Below are 24,960 nucleotides of genomic sequence, written 5' to 3' on the forward strand. Positions count from 1 at the left end.
CAAAAGAGTTACACGGGATGCGGAGTTTGCTTAGAAGAGAGGGGAAGTTTAGTCAGTTTTACGGGACTGATTACATCCGCAAAAATGGTTGAGGCTTTCTGCGGAACATGGAAAATGGTGGAAAGTCGGAACTTTGATGACTACATGAAGGCGCTAGGTAGAATATTTATGACCAATTAATTCAAAAATATACCCAGAATAATATACTAGTGGAATTAGACCCATATATTCTCTTGACAGGAATTCCTTTTGCCACAAGACAAGTGGCCAATGTTACCAAACCAACAGTAATAATCAGCATGAATGGGGATAGAGTGGTGATTAAAACCCAGAGCACATTCAGGGTCGCTGAAGTCTCAGGCAAACTTGGAGAGGAGTTTGACGAGAATACACCTGACAACCGAAAAGTAAAGGTAAAATCTACAAAATGTTTTGTGTGAGTCACAACGTATTGTTGTTCTAACCATGTGTTTCACATTTTGTCTCGCAGTCTACCTTTACCATGGAGGGAGACAAACTTGTGCATACACAGAAGTGGGATGGGAAAGAGAACAAAATTACAAGAGAAATCAAGAATGGAAAGATGGTGGTGGTGAGTTTTATTGAAATTTCCGCTATTTTTACTTGCCGCCGTGATGGTATTTATTAGTTTATGTTGTCCTTGGCAGTTCTTGAGGCGTTCTCCTGATTTTGTCCCCGGTGCAAAAATAAATAATTTTCTGCTTAACAACACCGAAGCGAGTGGTTTCGAGAAACATATCAAACTAGCACTGAACGTTCAGACGACATCTCCTGAACGTTGCCTTGACGACGTTCGCCCGAATCCATTAAACGTTCATCTAACTTTGGCTAGACTTTCACTGAACGTTTGCGGACATCATCCACCTGACGTCAAAATGATATATGATAAAACAAACAAAAAATAATCCCAGGAAAATTTTATTCAACTATACTTGAGGAATTTTCAGTTAAATTTTAATTAGAAAAATGTAACTGGTGCAGAGCATCAATAATATTTAGTAGTATTTTAAAAAAAGAAAGAAAATCACGGAAAATGTCAGCTTAGGATCAGGTAAGAGTAGCACCACTTAAATATATATATATTTACATAAATAAAAGGTATCCACCAAGGAATGTTTAAAAATTAAAAAAGAAAGTATTTAGTGAAAATGCTACTCAAGTACTAACTGATCAGAACATCTAATTTAATATTTTTAAATAAAGTCAGTCGGACAAAAGGTATGTGGTAAGCTTAGTGTTGTAAAACCTAAAATATTAAAGAATTAAATAATTACAAAACAACAAATCAGAAAGAACTTTTTATTTTGTTGCCAACTGCTTGTGGTTTTCATGATGCAAGTAAAAGTAAAGAAAACTTACATTACCTTTACAAAAATATCCTCAATATATCTAACTTGTCTTGCTTCATCTCTTCCTCTAGACGTTAATCTTTCAGGGAGTCCAAGCAGTCCGCATGTTTGAGAAGGCCTAAAGTTTAAGGAAGGAGGACATCATTTATCCCAGCACAGTAAACCATCAACAAGAGCTTCTACTTTTTACCTGAAATGAAAAACATGTAGTTTTTTTCTTTCTTTCTTTTTTTTTTTTTTTTTTTTTTATATTTTAAACAATGGTTTGCACTTGACTTATTTTCATTCCATAAACACATAATTTTGTAGTCATGGGGATGTATGATAACCTTGAGTAAGAACAGCACAGTATCACTGCATTAAAAAGAATAGACTGGAACAACAACAGGTGGGGCGATATACTGCCACACTCTGGAAAACAAAAGACTGGTCCCAGAATTACAATTTCTTATATGTAACTTTCTATATCCTGATCCTCGAGACGTTCCATTCCCCATTATTTTGTGAGATCCTCTGTAAGATACATGGATAATGATCAAGGGCCTAAACTGTCTCTGACTCATGTATTAAAAGTGGAAATGAGAAATAAATGGCTAAATTAAACTTTCCTAATCTTTAATCTTTCAGACCCTCTGTGCTCCGTAAAACTTCTCAGTGCAACATTGTTCCCCTTTTATCGCCATTCCTTCACTGGGTTAGCCTTCTTTTTTTTTTTCAACTCTGCATGCAGCTGTCATATGTTTGCTGTCATCATCTCCACTTTCATGCAGCTGCAGATACCCTTAAGACAAACTAGAACGTTTCACACTCCTTAAGTACGCACATTTTATTTTGCATTTGACTGAAGCTAAGCTACAGCTTCCGCTCCTGTTATCAGCGTGCCATTCTTCACATCGAAACTCCTGGCCACTTCTCAATTAATTGGTCGCACAAAGTAATTCATGCAAACACAGTGGAAGGGATTCGGTGCTATAGGGATTTATACTGGGAAGCTTTTCAGTATGAAGACGGATGAATTTCTGAAGCTAAGCTGCGGTCTCCGCTCCTCTTATCAGTGCGCCGTTCTTCATGTCTGAACTCCCGACCACTTCGCAGTTAATCAGTCGCACAAAAATGATTCAGGTGAACCCAGGCGAAGGGATTTGACATTATAATCGTTCATTTATAAATTGATAATTGTAAAAAGCTTTTGCACAAATATTTCAGGTTCTTTATAGTTGCAGCCCAAATTTTAGAGTCTTTAATTAAAGTGAAAGAAGGGGACTTATCTTCTTTGTAACAGAGATATTTGGATGTACGTAGAGCACTCTTTACAGGAAAATGACAAATGTTTCCTCTTTGTGAGGAATCTGTCTCACTGGTGTAAATTGACTTGCTTTAACCCCAGTCTCGCTTTGTATGGGGGTATGCTGACCTAACATCTGTTAGTTGTAGTTGGATCTCAACTCTAAACCTTTAAAAGTTTGCATTAACAGTAAGAGTGATAAGATAAAAGCATTAGCCAGTTAATACCTGACTGTTGATACTGAGATGGTAATTGCCAAAGTATAAAGAGGTCAGGTTCTGACATGCTGACTCTATTGAAGTGCCTCCAATTGAGGCTTTAAGAGATCAAAAAACCAAAAAACATCACACACATAGCAATGTTTCGCTGACAAATTGTTTTTATTGACAAAAATACTGAGGGCCTGACAAATTTATACATAATACACCTTTACAGCAGGGAAAATGCAGTGTAGGTGGTAATGGTTCCAGTTAAAATAAACATTCCTGTTTCATTTTTTAAACTATTTACATCAAGGTTCTTGTCGTCTCTGAGCAACATGAGTTTCTGATTTAAAATTACGTAAGTGCTTCATGTGTTTCTGCTGTTTATTAGGTTTTAATTCGTCATGTAGGCTCAACATATCGGAGCATAAAACACACATGCAACATGCACAGGTTATTGAAAGACAGCCAAAGATACCATCAAATCAATGGGATCATTACACTAACTAAGTATTGCACATTCCTCCTACAGGTATGCAACGACAGGACAGCTCACCCTTACATAGGAACACACCAACCACATTTCTGGTGGGTATTTATAAACATCACTGTAATATACAGCCTTTACAGTTTAAGATACTGGAGAGCTGCGACGTGTGCCCCGTCGTAGATCCTGTTCCTACAATGTCCTCTGAAGCTGCAAGGAGTTTGACATTCGACTCAGGACTGGTGCCTTAAATCAGAGCACTCCTCCTGTCTTCTGTGCAGCATATGGTGCAAAAAACAGCCAATGAACTTATATGCAGCTGGCGAAGCTCACTCCGTGAGCATGTCAGGATTTCTGTGTTGCCAGGTTTAAGTTGGACCACGGCTCAAAAAATGCTTAAAAGTTTCTGCGTGGAATCCACCACGCAGTCAGTAACATTGCTCGTCAGGAGCAACGGATAAGCAAATCGGTTGCTGTTGCATGATCGATGTCGGGTTTAGCCCTCAGTGAACATCTCAACACCAGGATGTTTAGATGTTACCTGGGCCGAAGAACCTGCTTACCCCAAACATATTGGGTACAGCTGGTAACGACGTCACGTGTTTGGTCAGTCAAGGAATTACGGAGACCGGATGGTGAAAACCATCTCAAAATAAACTTGGACTCAAACCACAGTTCAAGAAAAGCAGCACCAACTTTTAAACAAGCACTTGGTGCAGATGGTTTCATTAAATAAGACTTATTCACTGGTATCATCCTGCCAGTGAGTCTGGGAGCTTTCAGATACAGAGCAGGGTCATTCCATCCCATAGTTTACATGCAAAAATTAAAAGAAAAATTCTGCTATGTGGAGATTTTTTTTTTCCTTTAAGAGAACAAAATTCTTTAAATCAGTGAGATTATAAGAATGTGCTATATTTGAAAATGCACAGACTATTTTTTCAAAAGTCTTGGTTGTTCAAGTTAAAATGTAACTGGAGTGCAGAAATTGGAAATGAATCGAAAGGAATGACGCTGTCTTCGTGTATTCAAAATGAGAGCTCAACCAGACCTGGAAGCAAAACGATAAAAAACAGTCCGTCGCATTTCAGCCGCTGTGTCGCTTGTTGGACACAGTGAACGGGTGCCGCCATGTTTCTGCAGCCCAGAGTGTGACAGGACTTTGTCGTTATGAGTAAGGCCGCCTCAGATTAGACGCACACTGGGAGTTAAATGTGTAGAGGTGAGAAGGCATAAAATGGAAACTGAGCCTCGTCCTCGTCCAGGAAGAAACACTGGAAGTACGGCAGCTCGTCTAGAGAGAAACATACCAGCCAGTTTTCTTTATTTCCTTTTTTAAAATTATTTTTCAATTCAAACCGTTGTGTATATTTTACTCAGTAAGAGGGAATTTGTGCTTACCATCCATGGGAAAGCTGTCCAAAAGTTGTTCTGCAAACAAGACGGCATATTGTTAACTCAAACTCAAATTACAATACCAGAAGTTACAGAAGCTATTCAGTACCTTCAACCTTCTCGTCTCTGGCAGCCTTCTCCGCAGGTTTTTCTGCAACAACAGTTTTCTACATAAGTAAATGAAGCCACACTGATGTGAACTCCAGAAGAATATCGGTGTAAATCTGTACCTTTCTTTGCCGGCTCCTGTTTCTCTTTAAGAACTCTATCTTCTGCAAATGAAAACATATTCAACTCATAATTGTTGACAAGTATAGCAGAATTATTTCATGTAAAGTATTTCAGTATTATTATTATTTTTTCTTTGAATAGGCATCTTGCATATTTTAGTAAGACAGCGTTGGCAACAAAAATGTTTTTCAATCTTTACCTTTAACTTTATCTTTTACTGTCTCCTTCGGGACAGTTTTCTCTGAAAAATGAGAGCAAGGCAACATTGTTTGCATCGATGTTTTAGATTGAAGACTTTTTATATAATAAAAGCTCAAAAATCTTGAAATTATAAAGCATAATCCGTTTTTCTCTTTCTCCAAAAGCTCTTATTTGAAGTGTAGCTTCTTGCTGTTAACAAAAATCCTCCCAAATAAGTATTTAGACCGATTTAGATGGATTTATGCCTTCCTTCACATTAAAAATGTTTATTATTTCAGCATCAAATTATTTCATGACTAAAATCTAGGCAGCAAACTCTGTAATAAAAACACAATTTTTTAGCAAAGTCACTATCGTAATGTGTGGCAATAAATCATATGATCATCAACCGACTACTTTCACTACAATTTTACAAAATTAAATAGAAATGATGCAACAAACAAACCACTGCATCTCCCTACCTTTCTTCCTTTCAGCAGGTGCTGGCTTTGCCTTAACAACAGCTGCTGAAGCACAGATTAATTAATACACAGGAATAAAAATCCTAAGTCAAAACTCTCATCTAAAAATGGAAAGAGGATTCACGTTGATGTAATAAATATTTCTTAAAATTAACAAGATATTAGTATAACACAAACACGTCTTGAGATGAATTAAAAAGAGAAAACCGTGGACAACTTGAAAGACTCGAACCTTTTTTGTGAGTGATGGGTTCAATCTTCTTCTCCTTAAGAGACTCGGCAACTGAAGCAAATAAAACATATTTCAGACCAGGTTTTTGACGCAAGAAAAGAAACATTGGGATGTAAAAAAAAATACTTCTATTATATAACTGACTACAGCTTCAGCCACTGCATCACCTTTTTTGACTTTTGAAGGCTTGGTTGTTTCTTTTGGAGCCTCGGGAACTGCAACAAAAACAAGGATTTTACTTCCTGGTTTGGATTTATTGAAACTTTCAGCAACTGTTCTCTCTTGACAGGCTTCTCAATCTTTGATTTTCTTTAGTTGAGTCCTTCTTTAATGATTTTACTTTATTGTATTTACTTCTTGTGTTGAATTTTTCTTAGTTACTATACTTTAATAGTGTACCCTATGTTTAGTTTTGGTTTCACTTCCTAGTCCCCTGTGCCACTTTCTCTCTCTCTCACCTCACACCTGCGGTCAGTAAGCCAGTCAGTCCAGGTCCATCGTTTCTCTCTCCCAGTTCCCATAACCCTTTCTCCTCTCACTTCTTGCTTGTTCTTCCTGTTTCATGCCATTGTTTTCCTTTTAGGATTTATGTTTTTTTGTTCTTCTCTGGCTCCCTTGGTTTCCTGTGATAGCTGTAAGTTTTTTGTTCTTCATTTTCTTTCATTATTTCACCAAAATCTACTCCGCCTGCCACATTTGGGCCCATCAACACAACCTACAACATGACAAAAATAACTGCAAAGACGCACCTTTTCGTAGTGGCACTGCCTTTACTCTCGTCTTTAAGGAGACGTTTTTGTCTGGGATTTCGAGCTCTTTGAGAGACAAAAAAAGGCTATTAAAACTGAAAACTACTTTAACAGCTCATCTAAATGTGAATGTGGTGATTGTGACTCTTACTTTTCACAACTGTCACCTTTTTGGTCTTGATTGGAGTGGATTCTGTGTAAAAACATTGTGATTTCAGCAATTTCTGCAAACTTCTTAAAAATATATACATGGATTACATAAAACAGGACAAAATAATAGAAAAAAAAACTTGTTTAAGATTTAGGATTTTCAGCACCTCTGTATTTTACTTGCATTTTTAAATTAGCTTTTTGTGAATTGTATCTTTTATAAAACACACAGTATGTATACACAAATGTTCCACATTGCCTCACCAGGTTTTGTCACATTAAGATGTTGCTTCCTGAGGACAGTTGGAAACTCCCGCTTGATTGTTCTTTTGGGCTTAATATCTAGAACAAAGAGGTAAATGACCAATTATATCATCGCTTGGAAGGAAAAAATGCAGCTCTCGCCTTATTTCCTCATTCCCATATTTCTTATTTCCTATGTTTCTTGGCTTTTTGTCTCTCAGTTCAGTTCTTCATCTTTCTGAAATTTTCAATCCTATTGTACTTCATTTCCTTCTCACCAACTTATGAAGCTTGTGCAGACCTTGGAGACATTCAGAAATCTGATCTTGTGCATACACATCACACTGACACCGTTGATGATGATCACTAAAATGCTAAACCATATCCAAGCAGAGTGACTATGAAGAGGGTTTAACGACATCCTTGAAACTGGGATCCTGAAACATTTAAAAGCTAAATTGGTTAGGATTAGTTTATTGGAAATTTGCTTTTGTTCTTACCTTCTTTAGGTTTCTTTACTCCTATTGTTTCTGTTTGGCGTTTCGGTTCAGATTTTCCTTCTGCTGAAAGTTTCTTTTCCTTTATCTTATCCTTGACATGTTTCTCAAAACCTAGTTTTTCTTTGGGAGGTTTCTTGACCTTTATTTCTTCTTTGACAGGTTTCTTTTCTTCCTGCTCTTTTGGTGGTTTCTCAACCTTCAGTTTTTCTTTGACAGGTTTCTTTTCTTTGGGCAGTTTCTCCACTTTTATTTCCTTTATAGGTTTCTTTTCTTTTGGAGGTTTCTCGACCTTTATTTCTTCTTTGATTGGCTTCTTTTCTTTGGGTGGTTTCTCGACCTTTATTTCTTTTATAGGTTTCTTTTCTTTTGGAGGTTTCTCAACCTTTATTTCTTCTTTGATTGGCTTCTTTTCTTTGGGTGGTTTCTCGACCTTTATTTCTTTTATAGGTTTCTTTTCTTTTGGAGGTTTCTCGACCTTTATTTCTTCTTTGATTGGCTTCTTTTCTTTGGGTGGTTTCTCGACCTTTATTTCTTTTATAGGTTTCTTTTCTTTTGGAGGTTTCTCGATCTTTATTTCTTCTTTTGGAGGTTTCTCGACCTTTATTTCTTCTTTGACAGGTTTCTTTTCTTCCTTTTCCTTAGGTGGTTTCTCAACCTTTATTTCTTTTACAGGTTTCTTTTCTTTTGGAGGTTTCTCAACCTTTATTTCTTCTTTTGGAGGTTTCTCGACCTTTATTTCTTCTTTGACTGGTTTCTTTTCTTCCTTTTCCTTAGGTGGTTTCTCAACCTTTATTTCTTCTTTGACAGGTTTCTTTTCTTTCTTTTCTTTAGGTGGTTTCTCGACCTTTATTTCTTCTTTGACTGGTTTCTTTTCTTCCTTTTCCTTAGGTGGTTTCTCAACCTTTATTTCTTCTTTGACTGGTTTCTTTTCTTCCTTTTCCTTAGGTGGTTTCTCGACCTTTATTTCTTTTATAGGTTTCTTTTCTTTTGGAGGTTTCTCGATCTTTATTTCTTCTTTTGGAGGTTTCTCGACCTTTATTTCTTCTTTGACAGGTTTCTTTTCTTCCTTTTCCTTAGGTGGTTTCTCAACCTTTATTTCTTTTACAGGTTTCTTTTCTTTTGGAGGTTTCTCAACCTTTATTTCTTCTTTTGGAGGTTTCTCGACCTTTATTTCTTCTTTTGGAGGTTTCTCGACCTTTATTTCTTCTTTGACTGGTTTCTTTTCTTCCTTTTCCTTAGGTGGTTTCTCAACCTTTATTTCTTCTTTGACAGGTTTCTTTTCTTTCTTTTCTTTAGGTGGTTTCTCGATCTTTATTTCTTCTTTTGGAGGTTTCTCGACCTTTATTTCTTCTTTGACAGGTTTCTTTTCTTCCTTTTCCTTAGGTGGTTTCTCAACCTTTATTTCTTTTACAGGTTTCTTTTCTTTTGGAGGTTTCTCAACCTTTATTTCTTCTTTTGGAGGTTTCTCGACCTTTATTTCTTCTTTGATTGGTTTCTTTTCTTCCTTTTCCTTAGGTGGTTTCTCAACCTTTATTTCTTTTACAGGTTTCTTTTCTTTTGGAGGTTTCTCGATCTTTATTTCTTCTTTTGGAGGTTTCTCAACCTTTATTTCTTCTTTGACAGGTTTCTTTTCTTCCTTTTCCTTAGGTGGTTTCTCAACCTTTATTTCTTTTACAGGTTTCTTTTCTTTTGGAGGTTTCTCAACCTTTATTTCTTCTTTTGGAGGTTTCTCGACCTTTATTTCTTCTTTGACAGGTTTCTTTTCTTTCTTTTCTTTAGGTGGTTTCTCGATCTTTATTTCTTCTTTTGGAGGTTTCTCGACCTTTATTTCTTCTTTGACAGGTTTCTTTTCTTCCTTTTCCTTAGGTGGTTTCTCAACCTTTATTTCTTTTACAGGTTTCTTTTCTTTTGGAGGTTTCTCAACCTTTATTTCTTCTTTTGGAGGTTTCTCGACCTTTATTTCTTCTTTGGGAGGTTTCTCGACCTTTATTTCTTCTTTGATTGGCTTCTTTTCTTTGGGTGGTTTCTCGACCTTTATTTCTTCTTTGACTGGTTTCTTTTGTTTCTTTTCTCTGGAAGGTTTCTCGACCTTTATTTCTTCTTTGATTGGTTTCTTTTCTTCCTTTTCCTTAGGTGGTTTCTCAACCTTTATTTCTTCTTTGACTGGTTTCTTTTCTTTCTTTTCTCTGGGAGGTCTCTCGACCTTTATATCTTCTTTTGGAGATTTCTCGACCTTTATTTCTTCTTTTGGAGGTTTCTCAACCTTTATTTCTTTTACAGGTTTCTTTTCTTTTGGAGGTTTCTCAACCTTTATTTCTTCTTTTGGAGGTTTCTCGACCTTTATTTCTTCTTTGACAGGTTTCTTTTCTTTCTTTTCTTTAGGTGGTTTCTCGATCTTTATTTCTTCTTTTGGAGGTTTCTCGACCTTTATTTCTTCTTTGACAGGTTTCTTTTCTTCCTTTTCCTTAGGTGGTTTCTCAACCTTTATTTCTTTTACAGGTTTCTTTTCTTTTGGAGGTTTCTCAACCTTTATTTCTTCTTTTGGAGGTTTCTCGACCTTTATTTCTTCTTTGGGAGGTTTCTCGACCTTTATTTCTTCTTTGATTGGCTTCTTTTCTTTGGGTGGTTTCTCGACCTTTATTTCTTCTTTGACTGGTTTCTTTTGTTTCTTTTCTCTGGAAGGTTTCTCGACCTTTATTTTTTCTTTGATTGGTTTCTTTTCTTCCTTTTCCTTAGGTGGTTTCTTAACCTTTATTTCTTCTTTGACTGGTTTCTTTTCTTTCATTTCTCTGGGAGGTTTCTCGACCTTTATATCTTCTTTTGGAGATTTCTCGACCTTTATTTCTTCTTTTGGAGGTTTCTCGACCTTTATTTCTTCTTTGATTGGTTTCTTTTCTTCCTTTTCCTTAGGTGGTTTCTCAACCTTTATTTCTTCTTTGACTGGTTTCTTTTCTTTCTTTTCTCTGGGAGGTCTCTCGACCTTTATATCTTCTTTTGGAGATTTCTCGACCTTTATTTCTTCTTTTGGAGGTTTCTCAACCTTTATTTCTTTTACAGGTTTCTTTTCTTTTGGAGGTTTCTCAACCTTTATTTCTTCTTTTGGAGGTTTCTCGACCTTTATTTCTTCTTTGATTGGTTTCTTTTCTTCCTTTTCCTTAGGTGGTTTCTCAACCTTTATTTCTTCTTTTGGAGGTTTCTCAACCTTTATTTCTTTTACAGGTTTCTTTTCTTTTGGAGGTTTCTCAACCTTTATTTCTTCTTTTGGAGGTTTCTCGACCTTTATTTCTTCTTTGATTGGTTTCTTTTCTTCCTTTTCCTTAGGTGGTTTCTCAACCTTTATTTCTTCTTTGACTGGTTTCTTTTGTTTCATTTCTCTGGGAGGTTTCTCGACCTTTATTTCTTCTTTTGGAGGTTTCTCGACCTTTATTTCTTCTTTGATTGGTTTCTTTTCTTCCTTTTCCTTAGGTGGTTTCTCAACCTTTATTTCTTTTACAGGTTTCTTTTCTTTTGGAGGTTTCTCAACCTTTATTTCTTCTTTGGGAGGTTTCTCGACCTTTATTTCTTCTTTGACAGGTTTCTTTTCTTCCTTTTCTTTTGGAGGTTTCTTGACCTTTATTTCTTCTTTTGGTCGTTTCTTTTCTTCCTTTCCTTTTGATGGTTTCTCTGCCTTCAGTTTTTCTTTGACTGGTTTCTTTTCTTCCTTTTCTTTTGGTGGCTTCTCGATCTTTATTTCTTCTTTGGGTGGTTTCACGATCTTTATTTCTTCTTTGGGTGGTTTCTCGACCTTTATATCTTCCTTTGGAGATTTCTTGACCTTTATTTCTTTTTTGGGTGGTTTCTCGATCTTTATTTCTTCTTTGGGTGGTTTCTTTTCTTCCTTTTCTTTTGGTAGTTTCTCTGCCTTCAGTTTTTCTTTGACTGGTTTCTTTTCTTCCTTTTCTTTTGGTGGTTTCTCGATCTTTATTTCTTCTTTTGGTGGTTTCTCGATCTTTATTTCTTCTTTTGGTGGTTTCTTTTCTTCCTTTTCTTTTGGTGGTTTCTCAATCTTTATTTCTTCTTTGAGTGGTTTCTCGATCTTTATTTCGTCTTTTGGTGGTTTCTCGACCTTTATTTCTTCTTTGGGTGGTTTCTCGATCTTAATTTCGTCTTTTGGTGGTTTCTCGACCTTTATTTCTTCTTTTGGTGGTTTCTCGACCTTTATTTCTTCTTTTCTTTCTGTGGGTAATTTCTCATGTTTTATTTCTTTTATTGCAAGTTGCTTTTCTTGTTTTTCCTCTTTCAGAGTTTTCTCAACTTTTGTTTCATCTTTTGCAGGTTTCTCAACTTTTAGTTTTTCCTTTGGAGGTTTCTCGGCTTTTGTTTCTTCTTTTGAAAGTTTCTCGACTTTTAGTTTTTCTTTGGGAGGTTTCTCCACTTCTAGTTTTTCCTTTGGAGTCTTCTCAACTTTTGTTTCTTGTTTGGGAAGCTTCTCAACTTTTGTTTCTTCTTTTGGAGGTTTCTCGGCTTTTGTTTCTTCTTTTGGAGGTTTCTCAACTTTTGGTTTTTCCTTTGGAGGCTTCTCGACTTTTGTTTCTTGTTTTGGAGGTTTCTCAACTTTTAGTTTTTCCTTTGGAGGTTTCTCGGCTTTTGTTTCTTCTTTAGGAAGTTTCTCGACTTTTAGTTTTTCTTTGGGAGGTTTCTCCACTTCTAGTTTTTCCTTTGGAGGCTTCTCGACTTTTGTTTCTTGTTTGGGAACCTTCTCAACTTTTGTTTCTTCTTTTGGAGGTTTCTCGACTTTTACTTTTTCTTTGGGAGGTTTCTCCACTTTTGTTTCTTCTTTTGGAGATTTCTCGACTTTTAGTTTTTCTTTGGGAGGTTTCTCGACTTTTGTTTCTTCTTTTGGAGATTTCTCAACTTTTAGTTTTTCTTTTGGAGGTTTCTCCACCTTTACTTTTTTCTTTGGAGGTTTCTCGGCTTTTGTTTCTTCTTTGGGAAGCTTCTCAACTTTTTTTTCTTTTTGAGTTTTCTCCACTTCTAGTTTTTCCTTTAGAGGCTTCTCAACTTTTGTTTCTTCTTTTGGAGATTTCTCGACTTTTGTTTCTTCTTTTGGAGTTTTCTCAACTTTTAGTTTTTCCTTTGGAGGTTTCTCGACTTTTGTTTCTTCTTTAGGAAGTTTCTCGACTTTTAGTTTTTCTTTGGGAGGTTTCTCCACTTCTAGTTTTTCCTTTGGAGGCTTCTCGACTTTTGTTTCTTGTTTGGGAACCTTCTCAACTTTTGTTTCTTCTTTTGGAGGTTTCTCGACTTTTACTTTTTCTTTGGGAGGTTTCTCCACTTTTGTTTCTTCTTTTGGAGATTTCTCGACTTTTAGTTTTTCTTTGGGAGGTTTCTCGACTTTTGTTTCTTCTTTTGGAGATTTCTCAACTTTTAGTTTTTCTTTTGGAGGTTTCTCCACCTTTACTTTTTTCTTTGGAGGTTTCTCGGCTTTTGTTTCTTCTTTGGGAAGCTTCTCAACTTTTGTTTTTTCTTTTTGAGTTTTCTCCACTTCTAGTTTTTCCTTTGGAGGCTTCTCAACTTTTGTTTCTTCTTTTGGAGATTTCTCGACTTTTAGTTTTTCTTTGGGAGGTTTCTCCTCTTTTACTTTTTCCTTTGGAGGTTTCTCGACTTTTGTTTCCTCTTTTGGAGGCTTCTCTGCTTTTAGTTTTTCTTTTCGAGGTTTCTCCACCTTTACTTTTTCCTTTGGAGGTTTCTCAACTTTTGTTTCTTCTTTTGGAGGTTTCTCGACTTTTGTTTCTTCTTTTGGAGGTTTCTCAACTTTTAGTTTTTCCTTTGGAGGTTTCTCGGCTTTTGTTTCTTTTTTTGGAAGTGTCTCGACTTTTAGTTTTTCTTTGGGAGGTTTCTCCACTTTTAGTTTTTCCTTTGGGGGCTTCTCGAGTCTTGTTTCTTCTTCTGGAGGTTTCTCAACTTTTGTTTCTTCTTTTGGAGGTTTCTCCACTTCTAGTTTTTCATTTGGAGGCTTCTCAACTTTTGTTTCTTCTTTTGGAGGTTTCTCAACTTTTGTTTCTTCTTTTGGAGATTTCTCGACTTTTAGTTTTTCTTTGGGAGGTTTCTCCTCTTTTAGTTTTTCCTTTGGAGGTTTCTCGACTTTTGTTCCTTCTTTTGGAGGCTTATCCGCTTTTAGTTTTTCTTTTCGAGGTTTCTCCACCTTTACTTTTTCCTTTGGAGGTTTCTCGACTTTTCGTTTTTCCTTGGGAGCCTTCTCGACTTTTAGTTTTTCTTTGGGAGGTTTCTCAACTTTTGTTACTTCTTTTGGTGGCTTCTCGAGTTTTAATTCCTCTTTTGGAGCTTTCTCCACCTTTACTTTTTCCTTTGGAGGTTTCTCGACTTTTGTTTCTTCTTTTGGAGGTTTCTCGACTTTTACTTTTTCTTTGTGAGGCTTCTCGACTTTTGTTTCTTCTTTTGGAGGTTTCTCCACCTTTTCTTTTTCCTTTGGAGGTTTCTCGACTTTTATTTCTTCTTTTGGCGGCTTCTCGACTTTTAGTTTTTCTTTTGGAGCTTTCTCCACCTTTACTTTTTCCTTTGGAGCTTTCTCGACTTTTGTTTCTTTTTTTGGAGTTTTCTCGACTTTTAGTTTTTCTTTGGGAGGCTTCTCCGCTTTTAGTTTTTCTTTTCGAGGTTTCTCCACCTTTAATTTTTCCTTTGGAGGTTTCTCGACTTCTATTTCTTCTTTTGGAGGTTTCTCCACCTTTACCTTTTCCTTTGGAGGTTTCTTGTCTTTTGTTTCTTCTTTTGGAGGTTTCTCAACTTTTAGTTTTTCTTTGGGAAGTTTCTCAACTTTTGTTACTTCTTTTGGAGGTTTCTCCACCTTTACTTTTTCCTTTGGAGGTTTCTTGACTTTTATTTCGACTTTTATTTTTTCTTTTGGAGGTTTCTCGACTTTTATTTTTATTTCTTCCTTTGGAGGTTTCTCGACTTTTATTTTTATTTCTTCTTTTGGAGGTTTCTCGACTTTTATTTCTTCCTTTGGAGGTTTCTCAACTTTTGTTTTTTCTTTTGGAGTTTTCTTGACCTTTATTTCTTCTTTTTGAGATTTCTTTTCCTCTGTATGTATTTGTACTTGTATTGTTTCTGTCAGAATTTGGCTGTCTTCTGTGATAGCAGGAGTTTCCTTTTCTTTTTCCTCATGTTCTAAAATAATCAGAACATTTATTATTTAATTTTAGGTTTTAGTATTGAAATTCTACATAAATAATTTAAATATTAAATAAAAGACATATAGACTGTGCATGCCTGATACTCATACTTTATTTTTTCATTTTTCCAAATTTCTGTTAATTCCTTTAAATCAAACTTAGTTAAGATTTTTTTTTTAAATGATACGTTTTTTATTTATATCTTATCATTTCCTTTCTTCTAATTAAGAAGTTTGCATATATTTTGTTTACAATTTGCTTTTTATCTTGCATGACACAGTATCAGAATTGTTTTTTATTCTTCCCCAAACCTCTCTCAGTCAGTTTTCTGGACTTTTTGTTCATTATTTCTGATATAACTAAAAAAAATGGGTCAGGATAGCATCATGTCTTAATTGCACAGACCTTTGGATGTGTACTCTGTCATAAAAATCCCTAGTTCCATTTGAATTAAACAGCATAATGCTGCCACCACCAAGTTTTTGTGTCGGGTCATGAACCTTGTGGACTTGTGGCCCAAAACTTTAAATTCGGTTTCTACAGATCATAACGCATCTTTTTGATATTTTTAACCCAGCCACAAGACCTCACATCCATACTGCTTAGCCAAAACATAAACACAAACATCAACTTCAGTGAGGCTCATTTGTCACTGTTGGGTCTTGGTCACATTATGATGTATTGTTGAAGAACAATCAATAAACCATTGAAATATGTCAGCAAAATGGGTACAATCAACAAAACCACAGTCATTTATCACATCAAACATTTTTGATAACCTCGGTGGAAATAAAAACCAAGTATTTGTGATGATAATACCTGTCTCAAATTGGCCGGCGGGTTCTTTTGGTGATATTTTGTAGCCAGCTTTCTTCAGCCTCTCAAAGGGAACACGAGTCTTCCTCTTTTGTTCAGGTTCTGCCCTTTTGCTCTCGCTGTTATTATTATTTTCATCGTGATCATGCTTCAGTTCTGCATAATCTTCGTCCGTGTAATCAGGAGATGTTCCTACTTTTTCCTCTTCCTGTTCGCCCGACTCGAATACAGCAGAGTCATTGACAGGAGTTTTGGAAAGCACAAGTTCTGGTTGTCGAACTAATGACTGTTTTTCCAAATCTTCATCAGCAGCTTCATACTGAGCTTTGTCGTCTTCCCCCTCACTGTCAATCAGTTCCTCTTCAGCTGTGGAGTCCTCCTCTTCCTCCTGATCTTGTTCCCTGCCTTCAGTTTTTATTTCCTCTAATTCTTCCTTCTCCTCAGTTTCCTCCTTACTCTCTACCAAAACCTCAAAAGTTTCAGGTTCCTCCTCTTCTTCCTCGCCTTTATCTTCTATTGTTGCTTCAATTTTTGATTTTTCCTCTTCCTCTTGTTCTGCTAACTCTCCCTCTGTTGTTGGTGTCTCCTTTTCTTCTTCTTCTACTAAGATATCGTCTGTTTTAACTTCTCCCTCTTCTTGTTCTTGTCCTGTTTTTGAAGTCTCGTCTTCCACCTCAGGTTTTTCCTCATGCGCCAGTTGTTCTTCATCTTCCTTTGGCGTAACCTCAACCACCGTCTCTGTTTCCTCCTCAACTCCAACATCGATGATTTCCTCTTCCAGCGAAGACTCAAGTTGGATTTCTTCTGTATGTTTCACTAATAGAGTGATAGCATCAAATTTAGTGATTGGTCTTCAGTTTGGTGAATGTGTGACCGAATAAACGTCTGAATACCCTCATCTTCCTCTGCTTTGGCCACTCCTGCTTCGTCGGCAGCTCCGGTGGCCTTTTCAGCCTCAGCCTCCTCTGCAGCAGAAGCAGCTTCATCTTCGATGGCATGCATCATCTCTGCAACTGTATCAGGGACTTTTGTAATCACCACCAAACCCATGTCCACACCTTTGCTAATTTACATGAAGATAAAATAGTCTTTAGGGTGAAAAAGAGTGGAAATAGCAGAAATACCCAAGATGATAGTATTAGAGACTTTTGTTTTTTGACTGATGCACAGATCAAATCAAATACTCAAATCCAGTTAATAAAACCCAAATATTTACAGTAGAGTTAAGTATGGAAATATTTGGGCACTGTTTTTATTTATTTTAGATAAAAATAAATATTTAACCTTTATGACCTCTGTACATGGAGAACCTCCCAACTGAACCTGAATCTACAAAAAAATGTGGTTCTGCTAACCCAAAAGCTAAACACCGTTAATATCAGACAGATATAACCTGGGTAAATACAAAATGCAGCTTTAAAAAAAAAACTACGGAAATTGTTTAAATTGCTCTGCTGTTCAAACGTGCCTCAGTTAAGGTCAGAGTTCATGTGGGGAACTCTGACCTCACTGTGGGAAAGTTTCAAGGCCAAAACCACTGCTGACCCAAAAGAACATAAATGAAGACTTTTAAGTGATTTAGCCCAAGTCTGCACTTAAGTGCAAGCGAAATGCTTTTGGCTGCTTTATTCCCTTAACTCATCATTAAAAAGCTGCATTTAGTATTGACCCAAGCTGATTCCGTTTGACAGTAAAATTTGTTGCATTCACTGTGTATGTGTTCAAATATTTCCATTTATATTATACAAGGATGTCTCTATAAATAGCTGAGATAAAGTTTACATTTAGTCACACAGAATATGCACGACGCAGAAAAATGCAATATTGATTATTTTTTTTAGGTTCCCATATGCATTCATACAAAGACAATGTTCTTTAAGGATCAACACAAGATAATCGTAGTCATAACAACAACAACAACAAAAATCATGTAGTTTTGTGAAAGGTTACAACAAATTGTGATAACAGAAAATGAAGTCAGTATTGTTTAACATATTTATTATGACAAACATTATGATGCATATTCAGTCATGCCAGGACAGGTACAAAACGTAAACCAACAAACCGTTTACAATGATTTAAGGCTGGTGTGTGGAATAAACATGAACAAAGTCAATAACGAAGACCACATCATCAACCCGGTTAATTGTGGTAAAAAAAGAAAAAGAAACGCAATTAATACCAACATGCAAGAGAGGTCTTTAGTTAATCTGTAGAGAAACCAATCTACCTGCTAACATAAATAAAATACAATCATATGTTCCCAGCATGGAGACTTTTTCTCACCTTTTTCAGGTGGAGGTAGAAACTCCCCTACAACAAGAAGATATGGCTGTTTTTAGAGTCGAGCATTAGTGTCTTTTTGCAGCAACATGCAGGAAAATTATTGTATTGCTTACCTTTCTTTCTCACCAGAGTGATATCAGATGGAGAAACAACAGCTTCATCTAAACGAAGAGGAGCAGAGATCTTTGGTTTTGAGCTTTCTACACCACAGAGTATTGTAATAAGCTCTAAAGTATCATATTGCATCGTAATACATCGTATCGTATCATATCGAAATGCGTAACAACTATATTCTGACAACTTGCAAGATCAAAAATCCAAACCTTTTTCAGTGACAACATTTACGGTGAGAGGACTGACAGGTTCACCTAAAATCAGATAAATTAATAGTGATCAGGTTTCAGAGTATCATAATGTTTTGTGATTCACAGTAATTGCTAAAAGCCCCACCTTGATCACCACCAATCATACTTGACATGTAGCCCAGGAACAAATCCTTCTTGTCGGTAAATTCCAGTACCGCATCCTCAACAACTTTCATCGGGTCCACGGAAACGTCCGGAATGATCGCTGGAAGAACCAGAACATGTTTCTGTGTGAAGGACGCACTAAAATGTGCAGAAACGCTCTCTGAACGCATTATGTTACTATGACTCACTTTGTTCACCTATCAGTGTTGTAGAGAGGTAGCTCATAATAATGTTGATATGTTCTTTAATGATTTCTGCTGTTGTCTGTAGAGCTGATAAGGGGCTGAATCCCACAGCCTCCTGGAGGTCTGATAAAAATAAGTACATCAAAATGGAGCCAGAGCGTCCAATGGAATGTGAAATTTAGATATAAGGTAATAAATCTAGGTGGCATTGTACCTTTCACTGTGTCCAGTACCACATCCAAGATCGCGCAAAGCACATTCTGGATGTATCCTGTGATGCTATTCACAAATTCATCAAGAATATGGAAGATGTTTCTGCCGATCACCACAGGGTCAATAAAGCTGATGTCAATGGTTCCTGTGAAGCGTAATAAATGTATAATACTTATTATTATGCATTTATGTCGTTGTGGAGGCAATAATTAGAACTTAATGATGCTGCCACCAAAGTTAACTGATAAAAATAATACCTTAAACATAATCTCAAATTCAACGTATTTCAGCTTTTACCAGCATTTACAGAAAAAAACTGACTATTAAATTGCGTGAAAAGTATAAAATGAAATAAAATAAAACACAATTTCTAAGTTTAAATTTATTTCAGACTGACATCCTACAGTTAAGACATGACGTAATCATGTATTTGCATTTTGAAAGAAAAGGAAACAGAAAAAATTACTTTGATAAAACATATGAAACATAAATTATTAATTTGTAGTTACAATTGGCACAAAAAAAAAATAAACAGGAAAATAGGAAGGCCTCACCCTTAGAGATATCCAATATGATATCTAATAAAGCACAAAGTATGTCCTGAATGCAGCCCACTAATCCATTCACAGCATCATTTATGATATTGAAGAATTTCCTGCCCAGGACCACGGGGTCGGCATAGCTGATGTCGATTGTTCCTGAGAAGAGCAAGACAAACTTCAGTCAAGTGACGCCATAAAAGGTTTTCAGTTTTACATAAATTTGAAGATGAAAAAGTTGTACTGAAGGGAATCAAGAGACCAGGAAAAAGGACTTTTTTTTTTTTTACTACTGTGCTTCTTAAAATGCGCAACTCTGCTTTCGGGAACAGCTCATCACGTTTTAGCTGAATTAAATAGACATCTGATTTTAAAGTCAGTGATGAGTTTTACTTATGTAAAAGAGAATTTAGTACAATTGGTTTAAATAGATAAGGTAATAAAGAACCTCGAGATTACATTTCATGTGCATTTGCACTATATAAATAACTTGAACTTACATTTTTTATTTAGATTTTTCACATCGTAATTTGAGTCTCGCACAATAGACAAAGAAGGAAATGAGATGTGGTACCTTTAGATACATCCAGCACGGTGTCTAAGACGGCACACAGTACGTCCTGGATGTAGCCTGTTATTCCACCAACAGTGTCAATTATAACATTGAAAAATGTCCTGCCAAGTACTACGGGATCGATGAAGCTAATGTCAGTGGTTCCTGAAAAACACAAACGTGGTATTAAAAGAGAATCCCGCTTCATGGTGTAGTGGGCAATGCAAATTATGTGAGATGCAGTAGTGAAGAATCTGGAAAGCGCGTAAAATATTCAGTTCATCGTTAAAAAATGTCTGATCTTCTTGAATTCCTAACCATAAACTGTGCTTTTTAAAATAATGTTTTATTAATAAGTAACAGGATTATCTAAGGGTGCCCTAATTTTTCCGAGCATGACCACAGCTGTTCTCAGACGGCACCTTTCACTACATCCAATGTGGAGTCCACGAGGAGGCAGATCGAACTCTGGATGAAGGCCCCCACTTCGGAGACAAAGTTATTAATAACACTGAAGAACCCTCTGCCAATTATCACAGGGTCAATGTAGCTGAGGTCAAGTTTTCCTGAGGAGAAGATAAAGGATTTGGGAGAAACAAATCCAAAAATTAGCTCAAGTAGGCTGTTGTTGCAAGAATTTCGAAAGACTGATTATGTTTTATTCAATTATAATACAATTAGACACTATTACACACACCTTTTTTTATATCCAAAACTGCATCCACAGTGGCACACAGTGAGTCCCTGAAGGAGCCAACCACGCCGTACACAAAGTCGTTGGTTGAGTGGAAAGCTCTTCTTCCAATGACCACGGGATCGATGTAGCTTGGATAAAAGGTTCCTGTGATGCACGATACAGGCACATTACGTTAGTATTACATTTTATTTCATTTGTTTTGTTGACTACAGGTGCATTGGCATACCTTCTTCATCTGAAAAGTATCGAACAAATGCATCTTTTGCTTCTATAACCTCTTCAGCAGCGTAAGACGCAGCAGACGAGGGGCTACTTAAATCAGGAGCACATTCTGGAAAAAAAAAAAAAGAAAAAAAAAAGCGAAGCTATTTCAGTTCCTGACTGACATATTCACATGTATGTCAGTCAGGAACTTTACACCAAGGCGTACCTTGGAACTTATTTAGCAGACTGGACACCTCGTCTACAGCATCGTTTACAGCTTGAACTGGGTCCGTAATGATTTGGTGTACATCTGGGGGGAAGACAGAAACGAAAACAAAAACATTCAGAGATCGGTTACGATTTAAGCGAACACACTCCAAGGCGTTTGCGACGCACCTGGTACTGCTTTGTATTCGACAAAGTCGAACATCACCACACCTACCACCACCCAGGACAGGAGAGCAGCCAGGGCGATCAGCAGCTCCACAGACACTTTCACCTTTCTGACGAGCTCCAAAGCTTTTGATTTGAAAGAGCTTGTCTGCGCTGCTCTGCTGGAGCCCCCGGCTGCACTCGCCGAGGGGGGTTTGGCTCCTGTGGGTGGGATACACGAGAGTGATGATTGAATGATTGAGCAGCAAGCAGTTGCTTTATAAATTCTAATGCGATGAGATTTAATTACATAGTTTGTCCACAAGGGGGCACTGAAGCCTTCTGGTTTTTAAATGGTAGATGTTTCGGAAAATCTGGATGCAATTTATCTGACCATAAAAATACTTAAAAAAAAAAAAAAAAAGTAATTTAGTCTCAGAACATATGCCCCTAGTCTGACTGATATAAAATATAACACAAATTTGTCAACAAACCCAGTAGACACCAGAAAGCGGCACTGAAATGATATTAGATAATGGTTGAAAAAACAGATTAATCTGAGATGTTTGATGAGGTCACAAGTGACTGATGCCATGCTTCCCTCAACATTTATATGCAACTTATTCACCTGTTTGTGAATTTTGACCAGTGCTAATACTCTCCATCCTATTTTTGAAACTCAATGTCAAAGTGCAACATTGCCAAAAACAACAGATACAAATTAAGCAAACAAATACTAAAAAATACACTTAATCAGTTCTACCTGTTTTGGTACTAAGTTAGTCGCCCTGGTTAAGACTGAAATGAAGAATAGTTGTTGGTAACAGAGGACTTCTCCATCACAAACATAGTGGGAGCTGTAATGCTGTGCTGCTCTGTGCTGTTGTTGGTGTCGGTGTAACTCTGAGACAGTGCCTTGCTAAAGTGTTCATTTCTCTTGACCTTTTGTCACATTACAATCACAGACTTAAAAGCTATATGTGCATATGCTGGAAAATTAAATTAAACAGTTTGCAAAATTTTGCTCAAATAAACTTTCGAGAACTGGTGCGGGTATTTGTATTCAGCCTGTCTGCGTTCATAGTTTGTGGAGCCACCTTTTGTTGTAATTACAGCTGCAAGTGTTTTTTTGAAGTGCGTCTCCTCCAGTTTTGCGCATCTACAAACTGAAACTCTGCACGTTTTTCTACATATTACTTCAATGGATGTACCTTAACCTAACATTGGCCAGATTGGACATAGAGTGTTGTTGAGCTTGCCATAGGTTCTTACTTAAATTTGTGTCTAAACTTTGGTCCATTTTAACACAGGCTTTGATCGAAACCTGGAGCTCCGGCTGAATGTTTACCACTGTTGTGCTGCAGGAAGAACCAGCCTCAAGTTTCCTGAAAGCCTCTAAAAGGTTTTCTTCCAGAATAAACCTGATTTGCTCCATCAACCTTCCAACTTTGACCCACATCTCCACCCCTACAAAAGAAAAGCATCGCCACAGTATGAAGCCAACACCGCCATGTTTTATATGAGCCTTCTCTGGCGTCGTCCGTGTGTCTCCTTCATGATTCTGACAAACTACAAACAGAACTTTCTGCTTGCCACTCTTCCATAAAGGCCAGCTTTGTGGGGATTTCATTTAGGGGTATCAGTCTAAAAAGGGGTTGAAAACAAGTGCAGGTCACACATGCCAGATCCTTGCTTGTAAAAAAGAAACAATTTATATTGATAACTCTTAACACTGCACTGTGACTCTACCAATAAAATCCATTGCAGTTTGTAGCTGTAATGTGACAAATATGTAAATTTAAAAAAAAATCTATAAATACTTTTGCATGGTTCCATAAATGCAAATTCAGTCAATTCAGCTAAGAATCTACAGAAAAACTATAATAATAAGTGTTTTCTTATGTGTAGTCGATGAAGCCAAACAACTTTAATCAGAACAGGTGAAGTTTTTATTTACACCATAGCTTTTTAAAACCTGAAGTCAGCAGCACAAGTCATGTCCGTCACATGAGAGCAATGCTAATTCTCCTGCAACATGATATCCAGTATTTATAGCAACCATTTTCAACACTTACTCCACCGAGCAAATTGCTCGTTGAAACATTATTCATGTATTAAAACGGCAGATATTGTTTGTGCGTTAATGCTGGTGAGAGCAGGTGAAACAGTTCCTACCTTCAGCCATGGTGACGTGGAGACTATCTCAGATATATAAACCAAGCCTCCGCATTTAGAACCGCCTGGGGATGACTTCAGTATATCCAATCAAAGTTGACTTGTTAATTAAAATAAAAATAAAAAAAATCCATGTCCCTCATAGTAAATTATTCCATTTCCACGTGTTGATGTTTCATCCTCCAGTCTTCCGTTGTGACGAGGAAAAACAGAAGAAATCAAATAAACACTTACAGGGAAAAAAAAAAGAGAGAAGGTTTAAAGGGAAATTTGGAGCTGCCTGTGTGGCAGCTAAAAGGGGTGTGGGGGACCAGCAGAGCGAGGGAGGAAGGAGCGAAGCCAAGCAAGGGGTCTGGATGGGGCGAGCAGAGGATCCCACCCAGTGGTATTGGTGCCTCACATGGGTATTGGTCAGCAAAGGGATCTGATAACTTCAGGATAACTTTATCCCCTTCCCTCCATCCCAGAAAGCCCAGGTTATTCTTAGCCGGAGCTCTGCTCACCAGCTGCTCCGTCAAACCCTTTTTTGGCACTTGTGGGGGGGCGCAAGGTCAGACCAGCTGGCTGGATGGGGAACCCTGATTGGCTGCAGCTAAAATCAACAACAAACTGTCTTCCCCAAATCTGGAGTTAACAACAACTCGGTGGATTAGTCTTGATATAACGTTGCAACTCTGTAGCAGACATGTGTTGTATAATATTTAGAGGAGACATGCATACTTTTTTTTGGTGTAAATTACCACTTAGTGAGAGTCTCATTCAATAACCAATGATTTTTAAGCATGTGGTTATTGTTTTCCACCACAAGTTATTTTATATCAGGCATCTGTTTGTGTAGGGATTGTCCCTTCCTTACTTCCTGTTTTTGTCCAGGTACCAATTCTTCTGTCAAATGTCCAACACCACCAAAACACCTGGTGGCTGAAAGGTGATAAATTATATACATACAAATATTTATGTCTTTAATTGAATACCATTATTGTCTTAATTCCTAACCATGGTTACATATTAACATATTTATCATCTTAGATGTCAACATGTAGACATTAGGAGAATCAGAAAATGGGAAAAAAAAGTCGACGTCATTGTAAAGGTATTAAAAATATGCTTTTAATATTAGTAGATAATATTTCTTCATTTCAAAATACGGGACACACATGACTTAATGGGTCAAATTCTACGCCAGTGAAAGCAACATAAACACAGCTATGCACAAATAAAACAAGGAAAACCAAAACTGTCCTCCAACATAAGCACCGCTGGCTGGAGATACGCAGAAAATACAATGTGGCTGAAGCAGAGGTCAGCTGAGGAGGCTGAGCTCATTGGTACAGGAGGAGGGAGGAATCTCTCCTCCCTCAGCAGATGCAGTGTCAAATCCTCCGGTGACCTGCAGTAAACTTGTGTGAAGCTAACTTGGAACGTGCGTCAGTATGGAGGATGCAGATTGTTTTACCTAAATGTGTGAGGAATGTCAATTTTTTTTTTTTTTTTTTTTTGAGGGCGGAAATAAATCAAGAACTTAAGATAATTTATTTGGTAATTCACCTTTGCAATCTGGCAATACGACGTTCACAGTCTAAATTTGTGAAATTTGAACTTTGGTTGCATCATTTCTCTAAAGCTAGAATCAAATACATTCTGAGAGTGAAAAAGTAATCAGTAAAAGAATTATATTTTATATGTACAGCACCCGTCACATATGTAAATAATAGAGGCACTCACAAACAGCATAAATATTAACAAATACTACAGTAAAAATATATGTTAGCTA

The 24,960-nt window shown here is 36.9% G+C and overlaps 2 protein-coding genes across 13 annotated transcripts; one reads left to right on the forward strand and one right to left on the reverse strand.

The window, feature by feature from the left end:
* LOC106925411 (fatty acid-binding protein, brain-like) lies at positions 1–16,390 on the forward strand. Of its 2 annotated transcripts, none has more exons than XM_088002406.1 (4): positions 1–157; positions 241–413; positions 491–592; positions 16,171–16,390. In XM_088002406.1, the coding sequence occupies exons 1-4, from the start codon at positions 85–87 to the stop codon at positions 16,213–16,215; spliced, it is 393 nt and encodes a 130-aa protein (XP_087858532.1). In that variant the 5' UTR covers positions 1–84; the 3' UTR covers positions 16,216–16,390. The 2 variants fall into 2 exon arrangements, with proteins under 2 accessions (XP_087858532.1, XP_014855225.1); XM_014999739.2 differs by lacking the exon at positions 16,171–16,390 and adding an exon at positions 1,442–1,973.
* LOC106925408 (uncharacterized) lies at positions 3,017–23,565 on the reverse strand. Of its 11 annotated transcripts, none has more exons than XM_088002404.1 (29): positions 23,187–23,565; positions 21,036–21,233; positions 20,866–20,949; positions 20,662–20,766; positions 20,436–20,579; positions 20,161–20,304; positions 19,760–19,903; positions 19,201–19,344; positions 18,648–18,791; positions 18,437–18,556; positions 18,229–18,348; positions 18,102–18,146; positions 17,892–17,939; positions 17,779–17,805; positions 16,386–16,505; positions 15,496–16,308; positions 10,344–14,671; positions 7,508–10,034; positions 7,029–7,106; positions 6,766–6,807; positions 6,615–6,680; positions 6,033–6,080; positions 5,866–5,916; positions 5,634–5,678; positions 5,171–5,212; positions 4,971–5,012; positions 4,850–4,891; positions 4,747–4,776; positions 3,017–4,639 (listed from the first exon to the last, which is right to left on the reverse strand). In XM_088002404.1, the coding sequence occupies exons 1-29, from the start codon at positions 23,194–23,196 to the stop codon at positions 4,554–4,556; spliced, it is 9,837 nt and encodes a 3,278-aa protein (XP_087858530.1). In that variant the 5' UTR covers positions 23,197–23,565; the 3' UTR covers positions 3,017–4,553. The 11 variants fall into 11 exon arrangements, with proteins under 11 accessions (XP_087858530.1, XP_087858523.1, XP_087858528.1 ...); XM_088002397.1 differs by having other exon boundaries at positions 10,065–14,671; XM_088002402.1 differs by having other exon boundaries at positions 7,508–9,653; positions 9,741–14,671.
* Between the last annotated feature and the right edge of the window lie 1,395 nt (positions 23,566–24,960).

This window comes from Poecilia mexicana, unplaced genomic scaffold, assembly GCF_051168715.1.
Source record: "Poecilia mexicana isolate PSO_F unplaced genomic scaffold, ASM5116871v1 scaffold_22, whole genome shotgun sequence".
Classification (NCBI taxonomy): domain Eukaryota; kingdom Metazoa; phylum Chordata; class Actinopteri; order Cyprinodontiformes; family Poeciliidae; genus Poecilia; species Poecilia mexicana.

Bases quoted from the DNA above. Each gene is read 5' to 3' on its own strand.
- LOC106925411 (XM_014999739.2), top strand. From the start codon at position 85: ATGGTTGAGGCTTTCTGCGGAACATGGAAAATGGTGGAAAGTCGGAAC. The intron at 158-240 runs GTAGAATATTTA...TTCTCTTGACAG, and splicing joins TGACTACATGAAGGCGCTAG to GAATTCCTTTTGCCACAAGA. The intron at 414-490 runs GTAAAATCTACA...TTTGTCTCGCAG, and splicing joins CTGACAACCGAAAAGTAAAG to TCTACCTTTACCATGGAGGG.
- LOC106925408 (XM_088002395.1), bottom strand. The intron at 18,792-19,200 runs GTGAGGCCTTCC...TACGCTTCACAG, and splicing joins CATATTGGATATCTCTAAGG to GAACCATTGACATCAGCTTT. The intron at 14,672-15,495 runs GTATTATCATCA...TGATTATTTTAG, and splicing joins CGCCGGCCAATTTGAGACAG to AACATGAGGAAAAAGAAAAG.